Below are 23,259 nucleotides of genomic sequence, written 5' to 3'. Positions count from 1 at the left end.
TGCACTTTTCTAACTTCCTGATGCTCTTGAAAAATTAGGAGGTATAGACAAAGAATGTGGGATTTTTCTTCACTTAAGTGAAATGTTTCCCTTACCTTCACTGAGTTTATAGTCCTGTTATTTTTGACAGCTCTTTGATAGGTTGAGAGAAGAGCAACCAGACTTCAAGGCAAAAATAATAGTAGTTATGAGTGAACTTACACAGCCTGAACTGGATCTTAGTGAAGCAATCAAGGAAAAACTCATAGAATGCATTAATATTATATTTCATTGTGCTGCTACAATCAGATTCAATGAAACACTAAGGTGAGTCTAAAATTCCTGGTGCTGTAAACCAATAGTGCTCAAAGGGAGGGGGTGAATCAGGTGTCTGCACAGTGTTGCAAAGATGGGTAGAAAGAATACAAATACGGTGTAGCTGTATGTACTGTGCTCCCTAGTAGTGTTGGACTTTTTCTCCTGATGTATAAAGGGCAGCACAAATTATTCCTTTAGCCTTCCTTGTTAGAAAGGGAATACAGGTTTTCAGAGGATAGAGTTTTGTGAGAAAAGTTGTGTGTGGGAAGTTCTAGTGCTTGCTCTCTAAACTGATAAGAAAAATGGGTGGTGAAATACAGCTCAGCTTTTCTTCCTGTCTTTTAAAAGCCCCTTATTAATAATGGAGATTTGCATTGGGAGAAGTAGGGAGAAGTAGATGCACTGGGAGAGAGATGAAAACAAGAAGTGGGAAGAGTGGTGCACACAGTTGTGGTTATGAGCTCCTTCCTTTGGCTTGTTGAAAGAGGTAGCAAACTAATGAGTTACCATTGATGTTAATTGCTTCGGGATAATGGTCCCCTTTCCTGTCCCCAGCTTCAGTAATGTGAGATAAAGCAGGCTGGAACTTAGTGATTGTTTGGGGGATACTGATTTTGTTGTTGTTAATGTAACGCTTTTGTTGCAATGAACTTTGAAGTGTTACTTAGCTGTACTCTTGAAACTTGCTTCATTAGTACACTGTGTACAAGGAAACTGGTGCCCACAGGAAGTCTGTAGGCTGGAGAGAAGATCTAAACTATAAAATAATCATAGGGGCTGGTCAGCAAGCTGTTATCTGCTGGGAATTGTAGAGTTACACCTACTCTGCTATAGTGTCCTGAAATGCTCTAATGAGCAGCAGTGAAGCTGAAGTGTGGTTCTTGGTGGTTTGCCTTTTCTTTCCCTTCCTTCCATCCTGTATGAGCCGTGTGCTATCCTGCAAGAAGATGGCAGTCTCTAACTTCCTATAGCCCACTAAGCCTTCCAGGTTGTTGACCTAACTCAGATTGAAGTTCAGATGTATCTTGTGGCAGCTCGGTGTTGTCTTGCATTATTTCCTTCATATTTCATGGAAAACATAGGATTGGGATTTAGGTTGAGGAAATCAAAGGGTGCTGGTAAGGAAAGGGTAAAAGGAGAATTGTCCTGAACATTGAGAAGTGTTCTAGGTCAGGACTGTGCTGTATTGTTCAAAGCAGAAAATTAGGGCAGTGTCCATGCTGGGGTAGGGTAGAGAATTCAGGGATGCTCTATAAACCCAGCACTGAGGCATTTAGCAGTGAATTTCTTTTTGCTTGTTTTTGTCTGGCTTTCTACTAATGACATTTCTGTTTGATCAATAGAGATGCTGTGCAGTTAAATGTGATTGCCACACAAGAGCTCCTCCTCTTGGCACAGCGAATGAAGAATCTGGAGGTGTTCATGCACGTTTCCACTGCCTATGCATATTGCAATCAGAAACAGATTGAGGAAGTCGTGTACCCACCTCCTGTGGATCCCAGGAAACTGATAGATTCCCTTGAGTATGTGTTACGTTTTATGAATTTACTTGGGTAATCTGTATCCTTTTGCTTCCTGGTATTGAAGTACCAAAAAAAAGGTTAGGAGCCTTAAAGATGAAGAGTTATCTTTGGCTGTCCTGTAGGTCTGACAGTGTGACTGACACTCCCCTTTTCTGTAAGGGAGATGGGTTAAGATTTATGGTTCCTTTAAGCTGAGCTGGGTTTGGAGGGGTACTGAAGGAGAGGGATGCTCATATCTACTCATGATGCCTCTTCTGTGCTGAGAGTGCCAATCTTGCAGCTGTATGATGAGCTGAATTAGGAGATACTGATAACTTGTGCTGGGACCAGCATTGTGAAGGAAAGGGATAAAAGTAAGACCGGCCCCTTGAACAGCTGCCTCTACTACATTCACCTAAATGCTATTGCAAGATGAGACTGAGATGCTCAAATATTATTTCTTAATTGTAGAAGTAGTTCTGTTAGGTATCCTGAGAGCCCAGACATGAAAAATCTGTTTTCTGTAGCTTTTAAGTTTTGAATTGGGCAGTATGGGTGGGAAAAATGACTCATTTGGTATTTTGTTTTCTGTGTATATTAACTGTCCTGAGGTCTTTCTTTGTAGCTGTCAAACTCTGAAACAGGTGACAGTGTGGGATAAGTGCAATGTAATACATAATGACCCCAACTCTACATCAGTCTCTTTCTCCTTACCGGTTGTACAAAACATCACCTCTTGGAAGAGAAGTATGAAACAAAAAAAACTTCCTATAAAGTAACATACCTACTTTAACTTATTTTAGGTGGAAGAGTGCTAACATTAAAACCAAATGAGCTACCACTTAGAATGCACATTGAGCCAGCCTTTTTTTATAATGTTGACTTTAAATAAACTTAAAAATGAGAGATTGCAAAACAGTCATGTTTTTGACTATCTGACTTGTGGATAGACAAATGTAGCTTAAACTGTTTGGTGTGGGCTGGGACAACTGTGTGTACTTTTGAACTCCTGAGGGAAGGCTTTTGTAAAACTGTAAAAGAGTGATCTCTAGCTCTTCCTACCCCTCTTTCCACCCTGTTCATACCGTGAAAGGAGTCCAGTGTGTGTCCACTTTGTAATGGAACATGGGTGAAAAACAATAAATCCCATTTCTGTGACTAAGAGACTGAGGCAAATAAATTTCAAGTCCTGTTTTGCAGTGAAGAAGACCAAAGTAGCAGTAGTTGCAGAGGCACATCTTTCTTGCTTGTGTGCTGTGACTGAAGGTTGTTACATATTTAATATGAACTGGGAAGCAAGATGAAATTGCAAGATTTAACTAATTTAAAGGGAGAAACACTGTGACGGGCTTGCTTCAGGGGTGGTGTGTGATGCTGGTAATGCAGCTGGGACTCCATTGCAGTGGCATCACTTTGTAGATCATAATGCAGCGAGCCTGTGCTCCAAAGACTAATTTGCTGTGTCTGCACTTTGTGTTTGAGAACTTGGTTGACAGAATTTGGGTTTGTTGTAAAGGAATCTGCTGCTTGCTCTGTAGTTGATGTGTTACAAATTAATTACCTGGACAAAAAATAAATGCTAGTATTTTTCTTTTGATGGACTTGAACATGAAATCCTCTGTTTTACTGGGAAACTTGTTTTCATTTAGGTGTGTGTCCCTTTTTCTTCAAAGGAGTAAAAAGTGATCATGGTAACTTTAGCAGTTCATACCCCACCTCCCCAGTGAAGCAGCATGCAATAATTTACACTTGCTTCTTGTTTTGTTTCTTTAGGTGGATGGATGATGACCTAGTGAATGATATTACTCCCAAACTATTAGGCAAAAGACCTAATACTTACACATACACGAAAGCCTTAGCTGAATCCGTGGTGCAGCAAGAGAGTGCAAAATTAAACATTGCCATTGTAAGGCCGTCCATCATTGGTGCCAGCTGGAAGGAGCCTTTTCCTGTAAGTCCCTGAGTTGTCACCTGACCATCTTGCTGTAGACTGTAGTAACACATGGAGAGCCTCTTTATCCAGTGACCTTCATGGAGGAAAATCTCTTGAACTGTGAAGTTGTGTCTTGGTTGCTTCTGGATAACAACTGATACAGTGTATAGTGTCTAAATACTGTCATTAAAGCTGAGCAAGTATGTATTTTGGTTGAAAAATGGAAAAAATCTGAGTTGCTAGTCTAAGAATACTTGTAAACATGAATACTTTGAACATATTTTTATGGACAATTGCAGTTCATTCACTCAGAAATAAATAAGCATCTCGCTCTGAAGGACCAATGAGTCCTACAGGTAGATCTCTTGTCTGAGTCATAGGAACTTATTACATTGCCAGAATTTGCTATGGAGGAACTTTATTTAGTGACATAGAATGGATTATCTTTCTCCTCTTTAGCCTTCTTTTCGTCCACCCCTTACACACATAGAAACTGCTCAGATTGTCACTTGAAGCTGCTGAGTTCAGTATACTCTAATCAAATCCTTTCCCTCCCTGATTGCTAATAGGGCTGGATTGATAACTTCAATGGACCTAGTGGTATCTTCATTGCTGTAAGTAATGAATATACTTAATTTTCCCCCCTCCTTTTGGAAGGCAAAAAAGCTTCATATGTTTTACTGCTGGGTCTTCTGTCTTTCTTTGTTGTTGTTTTGTTCTTCAAGGCAGGAAAAGGAATTCTTCGAACAATGAGAGCTTCCAACAATGCATTAGCAGATCTTGTTCCAATAGATGTTGTTGTTAATATGACACTCGCTGCAGCCTGGTATTCTGGAATTAATAGGTATAAATAGTCACAAAATAGAGTACTGAATATTTTGCAATTATATTGTGTATTTAGTAAGTCAGTCTTGTATTGAAATTCTTGTCAGTGTCCTGCTGTTCCCTCAGGACAAAGGAATATAAGGTTCTGACAGCATTAGTCTCTCAAAGTGTAACTTGCTTATGCCAGAGGAAAACATCACCTACTGATACTGTGAAGCTATGTCTGAAAATTCTTTCCTGGGTCTTGTTTGTAATTAATACAGCCTGCAATAGTGTAAATGATGGTAGGTGATGCCTTCTCTGAAATAAAATAAATACAATAATTAAAGAAGGAGAAAAATACTGAAAGATGCTAAAGCAAAAAATCTACCATGAGGCTAATGCTTTCTGCTTTATATAAATGATGCTGTTGAGGGAAAGGGTAACTTTGGGTATCTTCTGTGGTCTGTCTTTTTAAAAGGTTGTTTTTCTTCTAACTTGCTCTCCTATCTTTTTTTCCCCTAGACCAAGAAAAGTCATGGTGTATAACTGTACAACAGGTGCCACCAATCCTTTCCACTGGAGTGAAGTTGGTATGCTGTGTTTCTTTTTTCTCATTAGCCTTAGTACAAAAACAAGATCAAACAGGTCATAATCAGTAGACCATATTGATTGCATTGTTATTTTTTGAAACTGGTATTTTAGTCATGCCTCGCAATTTTGCAGTGCATTGTGCTTTTTCATTAGCTTCCACTGTTAATTCTCTCCCCCTCTCCCCCTTCAGCATTATCTCCATTTCATTTGATTCTTGTTGGGATTTTTTTCTGTTACTCTTATTCCATTATAACTTAAGCTATGGGAGACCTGACTTTTCTGTTTGCTGCTGCCATGACCTAATCCACGGAGTGTGGGTAGTGTGTGGAGAGAAGTGATGTTGTGTGTAATGCCAACATCAATAAATACATATGAATAAGCAGCTCACAATTAAATGTTTTGTACATCTGCATAATTGAGAGATCTGGTAGTACTTTTGCCCTTGTGTAGCTCTTTGTGTTTGGCTTAAGTTGATTGTTAATTGAGGTGGCTTTTTTAATCTTCAGATTGTTGCATGACACTTCGACAATTCGTGTACAGGGAAGAGTAGCCTTTAAAGAAATATGACTACCTATTTTCAACTCTAAGATATCCTGACTAGGATGTAACCCACAGGGCAACAGCTTTGTAACAGTTCTTGTTTCAAAGAATAATACAAGCTGTTTGGCATAGTAAAATTGTTTATTAGTTTTCAGTTTTTTAGAAATTGAGTTCTTAAACTCAGTTTATTTTTTTCTTTCAGTTAACCTCAATACTTAAATCAATTTTACTTGCTTTTGCCCATTTTACATGGATCTGTAGTTGCAAACATTATTGCTTCAACCAAATGTGGAAATTTACTGTCTTCACTTATACCCAGATTAAATCAGGGTAATTAAGTGCTGTCTATAAACAACAGCATAAAATTATAAGAGAAGATTAAAAGGAGAGGTGAATTTCCACAAAACTTTTAAAGTCCCTGATCCTGCACATCTGTTACATACTGAATTTACCGGTGTCATCAAGAATTTCTCATGGAGTCCCACCCTGATTGCTTTTTTTTTAATGCCCAAATTTGGATAAATTGTTTGCAAATGTCATTTAAAATCACTCCAGATGACTACAGACTCCTCAGTCTGTTTTAAAATTCTTCACTCAAGCAATCATGAAATATAGATGACTGTTTAAATAGCCTTACATGCTTTATAAACTGAAATTGCTGTCAGTGTTTGAAACCACCAACCTCTAAGGTAGGGAAGAGGAACAGAAAGAGAGAAGCTACAGTAAAATATGATACTGAAGATGAAGGCATAAACCACATCTTGATTATAGTAAGAAGCAGTTGAACAGCATTTTAAGTTAGAAGCTTATAACTGTTTTAGTTTCTGTGCATTGTAGAAGCGTTAGGGTGGTTATTTAAATAGCACTCTGATGTTGATGCTGTAGCCTGCAATGTACTTTGAAAAGCATTACATTTTACATGGTGATTATCGAAGCTGTTATGCAACTTTTCTTTCTCAGAATACCATGTAATTTCCACTTTCAAGAGGAATCCTCTCGAGCAGGCCTTCAGACGGCCCAATGTAAATCTAACTTCCAATCACCTTTTATATCATTACTGGATTGCTGTGAGCCATAAGGCCCCAGCATTCCTGTATGATACCTACCTCAGGATTACTGGAAGAAGCCCAAGGTAATGGTGACTGGCTCTGCCTTGTCTGTTCCTCTCACTTTTAAATGAAGCTATGCTTACACTGTGATGTATATTGATTTTAACTTTTTTGTATTTTTTCTTTCCCTGATTGTTTTGTGACTAAAACTCAACCTTTTTTTCCTGAGAACAGGTCCTCCAATTCAAAGTGACTTTGAACTTTCTAGCAAAAATGAGAATTGTTGGATAGTTTGGGGGTTTGAGGTAAAGAGAATTAAAAGATATAGAACAGGTGATGTTTGTTCTCGAATAATAAATACTGAAACTATGTTGATCCTTATTTTTTTCCTACAGGCTACCACGTTAATATTTATACCAGGCTACATCCATTAGATGATGCACTAAGGGTACCTGACTTTAAGTTTTGTGCCAGCCCCCTCTTGTATCACTATAAGATGGTGCACGATGTCTCACTGTTATTTTTTGGGGATGTTTTGCTGAGAGTAAGAGGTCGGAAACCATGGTAAGGAGGACAGGGCTAAAAATATCTTGCCCCTAAGGTGGTGGAAGCTTGTAAAGAAGCCATGGCCTGGGCACTATGTAGGTTTACTAACTGAGCAATAACAATCCAGTGGCTGTGTTTTGAAGAGTTTAATGACTGGCCTAACAGTGCTGTCCAGGGATGTCTTGGATCAGAATCCTTGTCAGTCATTAAACTTTGGGAAGTGGCTTGTTTTCAAGTTGTTGTTGCTTTTATAAACTGAAAATGGAATGGGGGACTGAGCTTTTAATTGTGGATTATTGCTGTAGATGATACAATTTGACCTGGTGTGTTGGTTTGTATCATCTCAACATTCCGTTCAGTTTATAATATTTAGGCCAGTATTTGGCTAACTAAAGTGGTGAAAATAATAGGCTAAACTAAATTATGTAGAAGGAATATAAGATACTACTTCAATTTGTTTCAGATTTGCTAAGCCATTTATATATATATATATATATAGTGACCATATATATATATATAGTGACCATATATATAGTGACCTTAAGTCACTGCTTATGTTACATTTTCACAAGTATTTGCCTGCAGACTATAAAACCTCCATGGTGGTGACAGCGTATTAACGCAAGCGAGTATTCATTTGTTGTCCTGTAGTCTAGGTCTGTCTTACAAGGAGGGTAAAAGCTCTGTAACATGGCACTGGATGAGTAGAAAGGAGCTGTGTGAGTGTTTTGTAGGGGAAAACCTCTCACTTGCAACAGTGTAGTACTTCAGAGCAACAGCAGTGGCAGTTGGCTGTGCCTGTATAATAATCTTCCCACATTAAAAAGTTTTAAGATTGTCAACTCTAAAGAAGGTATTGTACATAAAAGTTCCTAGCTTCTAGGTTCTCTTGAATTTTTCGAGTTATTTTTAATAAAAATTGATAGAAATTCCGTGACAGATACGAAAACTTCATCACTCACTAAAATAGTTATACTCTAAATGCCAACATCCTGTTTTCCGAGTGCTTGTGAAGGAGTGCTGCCAGAATCTTGTCAGGCTTTGAAAGGCAGCTGGTCTGCTGAGTATTTGACCAGTGGGAGTAAAATAAGGCTGTGAATAATCATGCTGTCTAGAATATTTAGCTAAGTTTTATATTCTAACACTGGGAGTGTTGAATCTTGGTTTTGCTTTTCCTGGAATTCTTACTTGATGTCTAAAGGTGGAATTTAGGACTTTCATCACTACTGGTACAATTGGTGACATTAATACTTTACAGAACAGAAAATAAATTTTTACTGATATGAGTATTCCTGGTTAGCTTACTATAAGAGTGATTGGATGAGTTTCTGTCATAGGAAACTGTGGTTTCCAGTTTGCAGAAAAGATGGCATATTGAACCTAAACCAAGCTATTGTTCAGTCACAGCTTTTAAGTTGGCTACACAGTCCACTTACAGGAATGTAGCTTTCATTATACAGTGCTCCTCTCTTTTTTGAAAGCATTTTAAAAATGAGAGCCTGCAACAGGAGCAGTAAAAGCAAATGAATACCTAGATGCAAGGAAGACATGTAGTGTTAAATCCTAATGGAACTAGCTAGTGTTGTTTACTAATACAAGAATTTTGAGGCAGACCTTTATTTGTGCACTATTTTCTAGTACTTTGAAAGCTCCTTTAACTGATGGGCTGGAGGGTTGTACTGTTGTTGCTGTGGTCATTCTGTCAGTTGATAGAATGGTATTAATTACCAGGTAACATGTACTTATAAACTTCTAAAGAATTGGAGATGCTATTGGATATTCTTAAAGTCAGTAAAATGCTGTTCTGAGTGAAGAAGGGCTGACTTAATTAAAAATGTGGCCTTTTCCACTGTGATTTAGCAGAGGAACAGTATAGTAAAAATGTGGTAAAATCAGCACAAGAAAATCAAAAAATACTCTGCTAACCTGCCTTCACATGGGCAGTTGCTTGCCCTCTCTGTGCTGAGTACACTGAAGTCTCCATTTTGTACAATGCAAGAAAAATAAGTAGTGAAATTACTGTGCAGGTTTAACTGTACTCTTGTCATACCATCAGGATATTGTACTGCAAACAAATGAAAATTTTTAACAAGTAGAAGAAAGAGGAAATTAGAAATAGATAAGGTCTATGATCCTTCAGAACGAAACAATTATGTTAATAATAATAAAAATTAAAACCAAAAAACTTCCTGTTTTCAAAGCACTGACCTGTTGTAATCTTTCTGCAATATGAAGTCATTCTTTTGTACCTCACTTGTGGAAGCAATGATTTTGATGAAATGGAAATCTTTTTGCTGTTTTTGCATCTAGTTGAAGGTTCTTGAATTTAACGGTTCTCTGATAATATTAACAGGTAAGGAAAGGAAGAAGTAACCTATAAATATTTCTTCCAAATTTGTGTAGAAAGAACATTTACAGAAGGGACTGGCATAATGAAGATTTAATATTTTATACTAAATAATGCTCTAGTATTGTACAGTTACATAAATAGGGGTGATAAACCTTGGCATTGAAATTTAAAGATAGTGTTGGTAGCTTGCCATATATACTTAGTTGCATAGCAAAGCTTATTAGTTGTCTAATTATCTTAAATACAAAGCATAGTTTGCTCCTGTAACTTTGCATAGTGCTTAGCGCAACAGAACTGTGTGTTATTTGAAAGCAGTTTGGTGTATTTGAAATGTTAAAGCCTTTAAAAATGCACACCAAGCAGATCTTTCCAGTTGCTCTGAGTAAAAAGGATGTGACATTAAATATTTAAAGTTGTTGTTCAGCAATTTCTGCAGCAATTCTTCTGTTGCTGCTTCTTAGAAAGCTAAAGGAGAGGTGTGGTTGATATATGGAGGGAGGTGTGAAATTAGGTACTTTACATCTGTTATTTCAATTTAAATCTTCTTAAAACTGGAAGCACTTTTCATGTAGTTACTGTCTTACAAACCAGAAATGAGTTAAGAGCATAATCATGTTAAATAGATCAATAAATTTTTATCTCATCAAAGTGCTTAAATTGTGTGCTTAAAGGAACCACAGAGCTGCTGGAAAGGTAAGAATTCAGTAGTGTGTCCTACACTTCAAAATTTACAGCCAGGTGAAAATCTGAACAAAGACAAATCTAAAAGCTTGTTCTACGTTTTTTTTAGAGGAGTTGTAAAAAAAAAAAAAATTATCTGTAATGCTTCTGCAGAAACTTGCAGACTGGAAGCATGTAGATCTGCTGAGGGATCCGTGTATTTAGCATCAGGACTGTTTTTAACCTGGAGACAATAGGTTGTGTGTAAGACTTCAAATTGCAGTTGTAGCCTTAAGCCAGGTCACTTTAAGTTGTCTGGCATAGAAACAAGCCCACCTAACATATGGATGATTGAATTAACTTGCTCAATTCCTGTGATGTGCTTCTCAAACTGTTGCGATGTGTTTGGTTTTGATGGCAGTAAGGACTGCAGAAGTAGGAGGCAAAATTCTACCTTGAATCTGGGTGAAAGTCACCCAGGCTGGCTGCCTGCCACTAATGCTCAGTTCTGTGAGATGGTCCAGAGGTCTGACTTTTTCTATCTTCAGCTGATGAAGAAGGTGTGATGCAGTGACTGATCTTGTACTGCCTGGTTATATATGGTGTTGATATTTTTGACCTGTATGCAATGGCTATCTTTGGAATAACTAACCTTTAAAACTTCACGTTGAGGGATAAAGTTCCATTGTGCAACTTCATGCTCGGTTTTGAGTCGTGTGTGTTCCCATTTGCAGGAGGAATATGGTGCCATTGCTTAGCCTGCCAGAGCTACACAAGTGTCCACTAAAGGACTGACACTCACTGCTGACATGTCTCAATGTCACCAGGCTGCTTTTTCCTCTCCTCAAAGAAAAGTGTAGTTTCGTGTTGATTTAGTGCAAACCAGCAAAGTGTCACAGAGAAGCTTGGTCCACTTCTGCCAACTCTGTCATTGATTGAGCAGCTGAGATAATGTGGAGAATAGGATTATTTGGGCTGATGGAGCAAGAAACTATAACCCTACAAGGAAAAACAATTTTTTCCTGGATGAGTTGAATCAGCTGGTTCTGTGGTCAGTCACTAAATCCAATTTGAGTTGGAGGGAGAGGAAAAACCGTCTTTTAAGCTTTTTTTTTTCTGTAATCAGCTTAGCTAAGCTCTAAAATCATATCCATGAGCAGAGACAAAAAGAATCCCAGCAGAGGTTAGTCTTTGCATTAGTTTAAATTTAGTTTGGTTTTTTTTTTTAGAAAAGAATGAAAACCAGTGTCAGTGGCCAGAAACAAGTTCAAAATATAAACTTATCAGATATTCATTTGCTCAATTAGTGTTTTGCAGGGGCACAAGGTTTTTAAACTGTAGCAGTCAAAGCACTCTAAAATTCAGCTGCTTGTCCAGCTTAGCATAAGGGCACAGACTGGGAAGGTTCAAAAGGGCAAGTCAAGTTAGATAATCTTCAGGCTGTCAGTGGACAGACCTCTGCAAAAAGGCTTAAATGCTGTTTAGCACTAATTTTATCCAGGCATTTTTGCTCTGAGGTCTTTTTGGCTTATCTGACCAATGGGATCTTTGCTTTCCAAGTTTTGAATTATTTCCTAATTTTTTGACTTAACTAACATACTTTTTTTTTTAAAGTTCTGTTTTGTCTTGATAGCACAGGACATGTTTTGGATGCAGAGTCTCTATTCCTAATTATTTCTGCATCAGAGAAGCTCTGGTTCAACTCAGCCCCCACTGTTGCCATCTTGCCCAACTGGTGAAACTATAAGCAGGTGTTTGAAAGCTTCTAGAGGTGCTGAGTAATAAAATCAGCTGGTGGTGAAACATTTGAAGACAGTTGTGAATTAGTAGATATATTCCTATGAGGGTTAAGAAAAAATTTTGTGTTTTACGTGCTTTAGAGATACTTGACATTTTTCAGTGGTCTCTGTGGTTTGTATTGCTCCATTCCATGAGAAGAAAAAGAGGAAATTTTAATGTTTTAGATACTGAGATACCAGCTGCTAGTGACAGTAAGACACTAATGCAATGCAAAATAGTTTCTTTAGAGGCATTTCTGGGGCAGTGTGCTATATCCCTTCTACAAGTATGAATGCATCAAGGCAGCTTTCAGAGAAAAATAAATTTGTTTTTGTTGCTTCTATGATCTGTATTGGCAAAATTACCTTCAGGAAACCCTTTCCTGTTAGTACTGGGTTCTGCTTTCTTTGCCTCTCCCTGTACCATTGTGCTTAAAATGATCAGTGTCCTATTGTAAGGATCAAATTGGAAGCAGTTTTCCATTTCTGTGAGATGGAAATACCTTGAACACCCAGAGCAGGAATTTTATAGCATTAGGCCATGTGGTACTAGTTAGTACTTATTAAAACTGAATGGCTGTCTCTAGCACTTTGAAACTATTTTCTCATCATAAATTTGGAAGCTTTGCATCTGAGAAGCTGGATGATGGTTTTTTTTTTTGGTCCACTTCAGATGGTATGATCAAAGAGAAACTTGCCCAAATTGATCCTTATAACATGATTTCTCTGTATTCCAAGTGATGGTTTTGTAGAGTTTCTTCCTCTTCATAATAAAAGATGATGGAAGGTATTTCTGCATATTTTGAAGTAGCCTTGAACATGTTCTGCTATGATCTGTCTGTGCCCTTAAATATTTTCCTGCCGTGTGCTGGTGGTGTTTTTAAGCCTTGATCTCTTAGTAGCCATAATAAAAAACCCTGTTCTGTTACAAAGATCTGGTCTTGCACAATGTGCAGGAAGATCAGGGTAACTTCCTCCCTTGTTTAAGGGGCAAGTCCTGCACAGACATGTTCTGTGCAATTTGAGACTTCTGTCAAGTCAGACTGTTGAGTACAGCTAAATACTCCAGTGTGTTGAAGGGAAAAGGGTTCCATCTCTGTGTCCCAAACTAAGAGTTACCAACAGAAGACAATGTATTGTTTCCCCTAATAAAAAAGAAGAAATGGTAATTTAGTGTTGCACTGGGAAGTAGGATTAGGAAAAAAAAGACTGTCTGATAATTTCTGGTTCTATACAGATTGGACAGCCAAAGCCCACTTCAATACTATGCATAAATAGCCTATTGATGTAATATAACATGCTTTATGTACAGAGCAAGGTGGGATTTTTCGACGTGGGGGTAGGGGGTTGGGGGGTAAAAAAATCTTACTGTCTATTTCACTTGTTTGAACTAATCTTTACCCATGTAACCTGTCCATTCCACGCCACGGACTGTAGGATGATGAAGACAATAACACGTCTTCATAAGGCCATGATGTTATTAGAATACTTTACAAGCAATTCTTGGACCTGGAGCACTGAAAACATGACTATGCTAATGAACCAGCTAAGCCCTGAAGACAAAAAGGCAAGTGGCTGTTTGGTGTGGGCCTGGAGACTGAGAGGGGAGTAGCAGCTCATGAATTCAAGATAGAATAAGGACACGAGCTGTAATGTGGAGCTAACCTAGCAGGAATTCAGCACTGCACATTCCTGGTAGATGCTTTCAGTTGTGCCGGGGCTGTGTGAAAGGCTACATCAGTGACATGATGAGAGATGATGAGAGATGATGAGAGGAAGGGCAGGGAGAAGTGAAACAAGGATGACTGTTGAGGGAGAAGGAAAAGTTGTTTCTTCCCAGGTTTAACATTACTCCCAATTTTCCCTACCTCCTCCACCAACAATGGCTCAGGTGCCCCAACTGAATTTAAACTTCCCTTCTGCTATGATTTTGTTGGTTAATATTCAGCAGAATAAAAATCACCAGTTGCAGTTCTAAAACTCAGATTTCCCTTAAGCATTTGAACAGTTTTGTCATTCTTAAGATGTCTTTCCTACTGAAGCATTTCCCAGAATCAGTTCAGTAGTTACATTCCAGAAAAGCTGCCAGATTTCTAAATAAGGTGTCTAAAAGCAGGAAATAAAATAGCTTTTGGTGATTTTTGTGTGGATGGTATTTCCACCCTTTCCTGTCCTCTTGCCTCCTAGTAACTTAAGTTCAGGAAAAATTTGGAAAACAAAATGCCAGACACCAGAGCTTTGAACTGTTAGTATTTTCAAATTGCTGCATTTTGTTGGGATTTAAACACTGTTACTCTAGAATCTTGAGATGAGGAGATCAATACATCAGTAAAAAACTTGTGTATCAAATTCATCATAGTTTTCTCTCCTGCAGAAGACACACAGATGGTTGTATTTAAAATATTACTGTACAACTATAAGCACAGGTAAAAGAACCCTGCATTTACCAGCGAACTTGGCACAGAGCACTGTTTATTTTAGAGCATATTAGAATTATTTAGTTGCTTAAAAATTAATAACATACTAGAAAATAGTTATTTTTGGAATGGAATTCCTTACAGACAGTTGAAATGGGAAAACTGAGGAGTAGAGAGAAGAAAATTTCTGCTGAGGAGGGAAAATAAAGCATAAAGTGATTGAAATTTGGAAGAGATGATGTCAGAAGCCAGTGGCTGAATCAAAAATGGTGCTTCAGTCTGGACTATTTCTGAGATTAAGGATAGTATAACTTTCTTGTGGCAAAGACAGATTGGATTTATCTGGAATAAAGACATTTATTTTCATTTAAATTATATAGAGGTGAATTTTTAGGTGACTGGCAGTGAAAGCTTTTCTCTTTTGCAGACATTTAATTTTGATGTTCGACAACTACACTGGGCAGAATATATGGAAAATTACTGTCTGGGAATGAAGAAATATGTGCTGAATGAAGAAATGTCAGGCCTCCCTGCAGCTAGGAAACACTTGAATAAGTAAGTATAGTCTTAAATTTTTTTACTTTTAAGTATAATTTTATATTTTCTGTGTCCTGCATTTATCCAGGTTTACTTTTCCATGTTATGACTTAATTGTTCTTAATAGCACCTGTTTAGGTTCTCAGCAGTTCTTCTGTTCCAGTCCAGTGGTCTGAAGCATTTTCTAAAGCAAATCTGTTGCTCCTGAGTTGCTCCCAGTACTGATAGTTACAATATCAGTCTGGGATTATGGTTGTAGCTCTGATCACTGGTGCAGATACTGTCATCCAGGTTTTTGATTTTACCCAAGTATCTTTTGGAAGGTCAAAGGTCCATGGTTACACAGGTCAGAATGGCTTGTTTGGGAGGTTTAATAGAACAATAGCTTTTTTGCTGGGAATGTGATCTTTTGAGGCAGGTGAATAAACAGGTAGGGACTGCACTTCAGAGCAGGACACTTCGATGTTGGTGCTCTAGGATGACTTCCCTTAGCCTTTTCTCTGTGGCTTAATTCCTGCCATTTGAATGGATTGTTACTGTCCAGAATTTTATTAGCACAGTTGCCCTTGTTTTGTTCTTGGCTGATTCATAAAGGCAGCTGTAGAGGTTCTGATTTGTCTCTTAAAAGAGTGAAATAAAAATCATCTTGTTCTGCAGTGCTACGTCACGTCTGCAATCCTGACAGCACAAAGAGAAACAATCCAGGTAGTGGCTTGTGTTGTCATTCTAAAGACAAGGATTTGCAGCTGTGGAGTGGTTTGGTGTACGTTAAAATCACAAATATGCTTGTGAAAGATGGTATCTGTGATCATGGTGGAAATAGCTAAACGAGTGTCCCCTTCTGGGTTGTTTCGTTCAGGTGGTTTTTATTTCTATTTAGATGCCATTAAAAAGTGCATAGAAATGATCACATAGTATCACATATTCTTTGTACAAAGGATCATACTGAAAATAACATGAGAAATAATCTTGTGTTGGAGCAGCATCAGGTTGCCCCCAGCTCTCAAGTTTGTAAGTGGATTGTTTAGCAAGAGGTTTAGATTCTGACTTATGTTTACTTTGAGATATTAATTTGGTCTCTTTTGTTACCATCTAGTTCTTAACTCTAATCTGAATTTGGAGTCCACTGCCTTAGTGTTATAACTAGATTTGGCAGCCCAGGGGACATCTTTGTCTAGGGAACCACTGGGTAGATTTGTTCCTCAAATAAAAAAGTGTTGCTTTTGTAACATATACGTTTAAACTGGTTTTCTCTGCAAATAATATTTGTAGAGGAACCCAGCCTTACCTGTAAACAAGATAAAGGCAGTATTTTCCTAAAAAGAGCTGCCTTTAAAATAGAAATTGTCATGGTCTGCTGAGCTGAAGAATTGCTCTGTTTGTAAGAAATCTGAGAAAATTCTGGTTGCTGTTTTTCTTGAAGCTTCCATCTCTACATGCGAAGAGATTGCTAAAAATCACATAGTTTATCCTGCACTTTAAATATAGTTCCCTGTCGGGGTCTCCTCCCCCCGCCATGTAGCCCTGGGAGAGGGGCCCTGAGGGCACAGACACACGGGGTTTCCCTGCCCCTGCTCAGCCTCGTTCCCCATGGGTTGGTTTGTGTTTCCCTGCACGGGCAAAGGAGCCTCGAGTCCTGACTGTAGCAGTTCCTCGGCAGAGCCCGGCCATGCGGCTGGGGAAATAAACATCTCTGAAACATCTAGCAAGAATCCGTCCATATAGATTTCTTGTCCACGGGACTCCTGGTTTGATATAGGCGTGTTACAGCATCCCCACTGCAACATAATGGTGGAGAATTGTGAGCAGAACGATCCCTAAGCGACTGATTTGTGTGAGTAAACCCTGGAAACTTTGGATTCCTCTTCTTGGTTTTGTTTTGCTATTCCATATCTAAACTATGGAGGAACCGTGGGAAGACTCTTGGCTTTCAGAGCCGCATATGGACATTTATCTTAAACTTAAAATGATTCTTGAACAATGATTTGTAAATTTTAGCTTGATTCAAGCTCAGAAAGAACTGAAACACTTCCTGGCATGGTTGTTTAAGAACTTTTTCTATGTTTCTTGGGATTTAATTCTTACCAAGGGCTTTTGGAAGACCGTTTGGACACAGTTGACTCAGGAATTAAAATATATGCCGATGGAAGAATATTTTCGTGAATATTATTTAATTACCAACACTGTTGAGCAATGTCAGCTGTGTCCTGGTGAAGGGAAGCCTGGCTCAGGGACCGTGCGACCCAGGCCACGTGCACCGAGCGCTCTGCGAGCAGCAGCAAGGCAGCTCCCGCACGCGGGCGGAGCCACACGAGCCGCAGTGTCGTCAGAGGAGCGAGGCGCGGCGGGAGCGGCGGGACCCGGCAGTGCCCGCCCGGCCCCGCGCAGCGCGTGGTGGAGCGAGCCCCGTGAGCGCCCGAACGAGAGGGGCGGTGCGCGGGCGGCAGCTGGCGACGGCAGAGCGGAGCCATGCCCAGCCGAAACGCGCGCTGGAGCAGGGCACGGGGGGGTCATCGCTCAGGGACCCGGCCGAGATGCAGCGCCTGGCAGTGGCAACGCAGCTGCGACCAGAGGAGGCGACGCACGGAGAACGGAGCGGCGCGGCCCGGCCCGGCCCGCGCGGCCCCAAATGCGACCCTGGGAAAAGCGCGCTGGAACCAGCAGCGCCGATAATTCCAACACGGGAGTGACCGAAAGAGAGAGCAAAGACACAGCGAGACAGAAAACAGCAGCCACTCGGAAAAAGGAAAAGACCATAGTAGCTAAGATCTTAGGGACAGTGAAATGGTATAATGTTAAACAAAACTATGGTTTTATAACAAGATGTGATAACCAGCAAGACATATTCGTGCATAGAACTGCTATTAAAAAGAATAACCCTGAAAAATGCATCCCAAGCTTGGGAGATGGAGAGGTGGTGGAATTCAAAATCATACAAGGTAGAAAAGGGTTACAAGCATCGCAGGTCACTGGGCCTGATGGTGTTCCTGTGAAAGGCAGTATATATGCTAAAAATCGTTAAGTATTATCGTTTAGTATATATGCTAAAAATTGTTAAGACAATATTTCCATTGTAAACCCCCCCTACAGTCTCCCTTTCCTAATCCCACCTTTCCCTTTTACTTTATATCCTATTACCCCCAGTGTATTCCCAATCCATTTTTCCACCCATGGTTTCCCTCACAAAACCATACCTTTGCCAATTGTTTCCCCAAAAATCCCTTTCCGATGCCGATGGGGGGATGAAAAGGGGGAGGAAAGAAATTAAACCCTCTCCTGCCTCAGTTTCCTCACAAAGCATGCTCAGAGAGCTCTGTCTCCCTTCTGTCAGCCCTAAGATGTTCCACAGAATCTGTTTGGACATTTAAAGACTCAGGAGGGTGGCTTGTTTTGTTTTGAAACTGTTCTTGTTATGTTTATCCAGTTGTCTTCATTCTCCTTTTATTAAAATAAAACGGGTGAAATGTTGGGGTCCCTCCCCCCGCCATGTAGCCCTGGGAGAGGGGCCCTGAGGGCACAGACACACGGGGTTTCCCTGCCCCTGCTCAGCCTCGTTCCCCATGGGTTGGTTTGTGTTTCCCTGCACGGGCAAAGGAGCCTCGGGTCCCGTGACTGTGGCAGTTCCTCGGCAGAGCCCGGCCATGCGGCTGGGGAAATAAACATCTCTGAAATATCTATCAAGAATCCGTCCATATATATATATTTTTTTTCCACGGGACTCCTGGTTTGATATAGGTGTTACAGTATCCCCACTGTAACAGTTCCCTGAGAAGGAAGGAGTTTAAAAGTGCAGTGAAGAGGCTGAGCTCCTTGGCTGGAAATGTCTGGAAAACCTGATGAGTTTTGATGATGGGGGTGAGGTGGTTTGGTTTTTCTTTTCTTTGTTATTGTCATCAGTGGCAGTTGGAGTTACTTCTATGTATTTATGAAGTTTTAAATACATGGTGGGGAGGAGAAAAGTTCATAGTGTTAAATATTTTTTGGTGTGGTTGGCAGCCCTCTATAGGTAAATTACCGTTGTGATGTTGGCTTCAGGAGGTTTCCATCAAGCAGCTCTAAAGCAGAAGTACATGGGAGCAAGAGGACTGACTCTGCTCCTTAGTTTTCATTCTGCTTTTCAGCAGTGAAAGGCCTTCACTGTTTGTTCTTCACTTACTGTTGTTGTTCACCTAATACCACTGATAATGTATCTTGAAATGAATAAATAAATTCAATTCTACACCAGAAGTTAATTTTTAGGGTGTTCTTTTTTCCTCAGAGTCTTTGTACGTTGGCTCTTAATGATTCCTTTTTGTTTCTCCCCAGGTTAAGGAACATTCGCTACGGCTTCAACACGATTCTCGTGATTCTGATCTGGCGTATCTTTATTGCAAGGTCACAAATGGCAAGAAACATCTGGTACTTTGTGGTTAGTCTGTGTTACAAGTTCCTCTCCTACTTCAGAGCCTCCAGTACAATGAGATACTGAGAAGGAGAATTTAGCATTAGGACATCTATGCATATGGTGGTCTAACTGCACAAACCCTGTAACATGTAGTCATCTCACATTTCGTAAAGCATAATTTCATTTTTAATTGAAGTGTGAAATAAACGGTATTTGTAATGTTAGCTGTGTAGCTTCCTGGAGACAGAGCAAGTAAAAAGGGCAAGTGCCACATTTAATTGGGGTAGAAAAGCATTTTGAAAACTTTGACTCTTTGACCTGGGGAAGACATAGTAGACCACTGACCAACATAACTGTGCAATTTGGAACGTGTTTGATTGGAATCTGCCTTAACATGATTTTTTTCTTTTAAGTTTTATTCCACATAGAGCAAGATAAATATTGGCATAGTAGAAACTAGTTGCTGTAGACCTATTTATTTGAAATTCTTCTAAATTACAAAGGGTTTTGCAAGTTGCAGAAGGGTATAAATGACTCTTGATCTCCTGAAATAAAATAGTTGAGGACTTTTGTAATTTCTTTTTAAGTTTTGTCACTTCTTCCCTTCCCCTCAGAGCAGGGATGCAACAATGGTGCCTCCTTTGCTTTAAAAGAAAAAAGAAATTAAAAAATGAACCAACCTTCCTTATTTACTGAAAGGCCTTTTGTATATCTGGGCTTCAGAATGCACTTTGTGATTTGGTTCTGTGCTTGAACCTGGCTGTGTTCAACTTGCATTTGTGTTGGCATGAGCAATTTTCTACTCTGAAAGCAGAATTGATCCTAGCATTGAGCAGATAAAAGGAAGTGTAACCCAGTGAGGTGCATACAAAGTAATTGACTGTCCTCTTTTTAATGATTTTTTTTTTTTATTGAGAACACAGAGCCAGCACTTGATTGTTACACTTCTGACTTCAAAGGGTAAATGTAATGAAAAGGAATTTGTTATGCTTAGTTGCTATTTATATTGCTGGTAATAGTAGCTGGACAAGCTATAGACTTCCATTAAGAGATACACCTGTTTTTAAGTTGTAAGCAATGTTAGCAAATACTTCAAGAATTAATAATTTTTTAAAAATCTCTGAACTGTTTAATTTGATGCATGGGCAACACCAGTGCACAAAGACACTTTCCCATCCCTGCCCTAGTAAAACCTAGTAAAACCTGGGCAAGCAGAATAAGATGCACCTTGCTCCAAAATGAATAGGTGTTAACAGTTCTTAAAAAACTTAAATGATTAGGTTTAAACCTGAAGAAATCTGGGGTTTTTCTGCATGTTACTTTGTTTCAGTAGGGAAAACATTTGTAAAAATGGCAAGTTGTAAGAAAAGATTGAATCCTTGTTTCTTTATTCCAAGGCAATACATGAAGATCCCTTTAAATTTTGGTTGCACAGGTTTGAGAACACTGTAGTGATGTCATTGATGCACTGACCAGCACCCTTGCCCAGTGTTTGTTCATTCAAATCAGTTTGTACTGATGAATTTGTTCTTGAATCTGCCTGGAAAGGCAAATAATGACTTAATTCCACAAGAACTATGTTATACTTGCCCTTGGTAGTTTTTTGTCCTATTGAATTAAATTTGTAAAGAACTTATTTTGCTATTCTTCTAAAAACTGTTACTTTAAAGAGAACACCTTTGCTGCAGGTGTATATCTCATTTTGAAAAGATAATGGCTTCCTTGTTGAAGCTAAATATTCTGTAGTAAGTAGTTAAGCTGTAATTCCTTTTTAAAATTACTGGTGTATATATAAAGCTAGTGATGAAAAGCCTAAATGGTCTAGGACCACACCTTGTGTGAGAGACCTTTGACTGTGGCTGAAATCAATTAAGGCTTCTGTGCTTGGAGATGTTACACTCTAACAGATACAGTAGGTGTATTACATTTTTAGCTGCCTCCCCAAGTATCTTACTAGACCTGAGAGTATGCTTAAGCATTCCCAAATTAAAGACTTTTCTCAGAGGGGCCTCCTGTCCAGTGACACCCCTTGTCCCATATTGGCACGTGGCTGAAGTTTGCAAAAGATAAATATATTCTGTGAAACACTTCACAGAATCCTGTTTATTCTGTGAAACAATTCACTTATGAATGTTGGTTGTTTCTAACTATAAACATAATATATGAACATTATAACATGATACTTCTAATGTTGATTTGTTAATACTGAGATAAACTATGAAGCCAATGATCCGATTACTTCTGGTCCAAAACATTGCTTAGAAATTTAGTCTTTTGGATAAATAACAAAGAGAGGGATTATTTTAAGCCTAAGCATATTTAACCTCTACACTAAACATTTGCCAATTTAGAAACCTGTTTTTTCCCCTTTTGGAGACTGTTGTTCTGTGCCCTATTGGTACCTTACACCAATTCATCATCATCCTATGGAACTGACAGTAGATTCAGTGTCACATTTATTCTGCTGGTTTTGTCACTTCCTGTGGTCAGTCTGTGAAATTCTACCTGGAGCTATTGGGTTTTTTCCATGTGGGAGCCCTGTCCCATTGCAGTGCTTCACACCAGTGATTGCACATGAAGGATGTTGGTCACAAATATACTGGAACTATATTTTGGTCCATGAAAGCAGACTCAGTGTTTTGACTAGCAAGTTACAGGAGGGGTATCAGCTGGTTAATAGGAACAGACTGAAACAACATTATCACTGAACTGTTACTGGTATTTAAATTGGGGACCAGGAAAAAAAAAAAATTACATTTTCCTGTAATGTTTTTCTCTGCTGTAGGAACAGATGTTTGGAAACAAATGCTAAATCTGTGAGCTTTTATAAGACATAAACAGAAATATTGGGTGCCTTTGTTTGTAAACCAAAAATAAACAAACCCCTTGAAAGTGTTATGGTGTTCACTGTATCTTTTTATGTTGTTTAGTCTAATTAGTGGAAAATACCTAGATAATTGAAATGCCATCTTAATATACATGAACATGATCTTTTCCTTTGTGAGAAATTGGAAATCAAGTTAATGACTAATGCTGCATTTAAATAAAAAGTAGAAAAATTTCACACTCGCAAAACAAAACACAAATCACAGAAAAGCCACCAAACCCCCACCATCTAAACCTTCCTGGACTGATATCAGAGCACCTGGTGAGGTATCCCTGGTCGTGGTGATTTCTGTGTGTCAGCCACTTTTCCAATCACTGTCCTTGCTTGTTCATTTGTACTATTAGTTTCACATTTATTTAAATAGTATAAACCCACCTGCTTTTTCTTATGGTTTAAAAAAGGTTCTGTAGTTTTGCAGAAACTTTAGGATTAACATTTCAATCAACTACAGTTATTTATGGCATCTACATTTTGTGGTGAGGGTTGGAAAGGTGGCATTAAGTTAGTGAATCACCAAAGTGCTTTGGGGTTTTTTAGTTTTTTAACCTTTATATCTTGGAATATTCAGTTTTCACAGATTCTTCCTTTATTATCAAGAACACAATCCTAAAGATGTGCAATCTGTGATTTGGGGTCTGCCAGCTTTAAACATAAGCTTTCCTTTAAGACTTAAACTACCAAACAGAGCTGGTTTTTGTTGGTCTCAAATTCAAACTTCGAAGCAAGGAGCAAAAAAAGTTTTAAGATGCTGTCCCCTATGTCTTGTGCTCTTGAACATTTTGCCCTCTCTTCATAGTAGAGTATTAAATCCTATGTTGTTCAGAAGCAAAGAAGAGGTTTGGATTGAGAAGCGCCCAGCACTGACCTGGGAAATAAAACTTCCCATAAGTACTTGTGTGTATTTCCCAGCCTGTTGAGCAGACTTGAAAACAGAAATGAAGAAAAGCCACAAAAGAATCACTCCTCTGGAGAAATGTGTGT

The 23,259-nt window shown here is 38.9% G+C and overlaps 1 protein-coding gene across 3 annotated transcripts in view; it reads left to right on the top strand.

Moving 5' to 3' along the window:
• The window catches only part of FAR1 (fatty acyl-CoA reductase 1), a 37,306-nt gene extending 15,019 nt beyond the window's left edge, over positions 1-22,287 (top strand). For all 3 annotated transcript variants that reach the window (XM_069016575.1, XM_069016577.1, XM_069016576.1), the window contains exons 3-12: positions 131-306; positions 1,641-1,820; positions 3,573-3,750; positions 4,302-4,346; positions 4,458-4,576; positions 5,062-5,129; positions 6,631-6,802; positions 13,491-13,620; positions 14,898-15,025; positions 19,313-22,287. In XM_069016575.1, the coding sequence (XP_068872676.1) occupies positions 131-306; positions 1,641-1,820; positions 3,573-3,750; positions 4,302-4,346; positions 4,458-4,576; positions 5,062-5,129; positions 6,631-6,802; positions 13,491-13,620; positions 14,898-15,025; positions 19,313-19,475 (1,359 nt within the window). In that variant the 3' untranslated portion in view covers positions 19,476-22,287. The remainder of the gene's footprint in view (positions 1-130; positions 307-1,640; positions 1,821-3,572; positions 3,751-4,301; positions 4,347-4,457; positions 4,577-5,061; positions 5,130-6,630; positions 6,803-13,490; positions 13,621-14,897; positions 15,026-19,312) is intronic.
• Positions 22,288-23,259: the final 972 nt, after the last annotated feature.

Source organism: Aphelocoma coerulescens, chromosome 5 (assembly GCF_041296385.1).
Source record: "Aphelocoma coerulescens isolate FSJ_1873_10779 chromosome 5, UR_Acoe_1.0, whole genome shotgun sequence".
NCBI lineage: Eukaryota > Metazoa > Chordata > Aves > Passeriformes > Corvidae > Aphelocoma > Aphelocoma coerulescens.
Note: the sequence above shows the minus strand (reverse complement) of the source record. Positions and strands in the feature narration are given on the sequence as shown.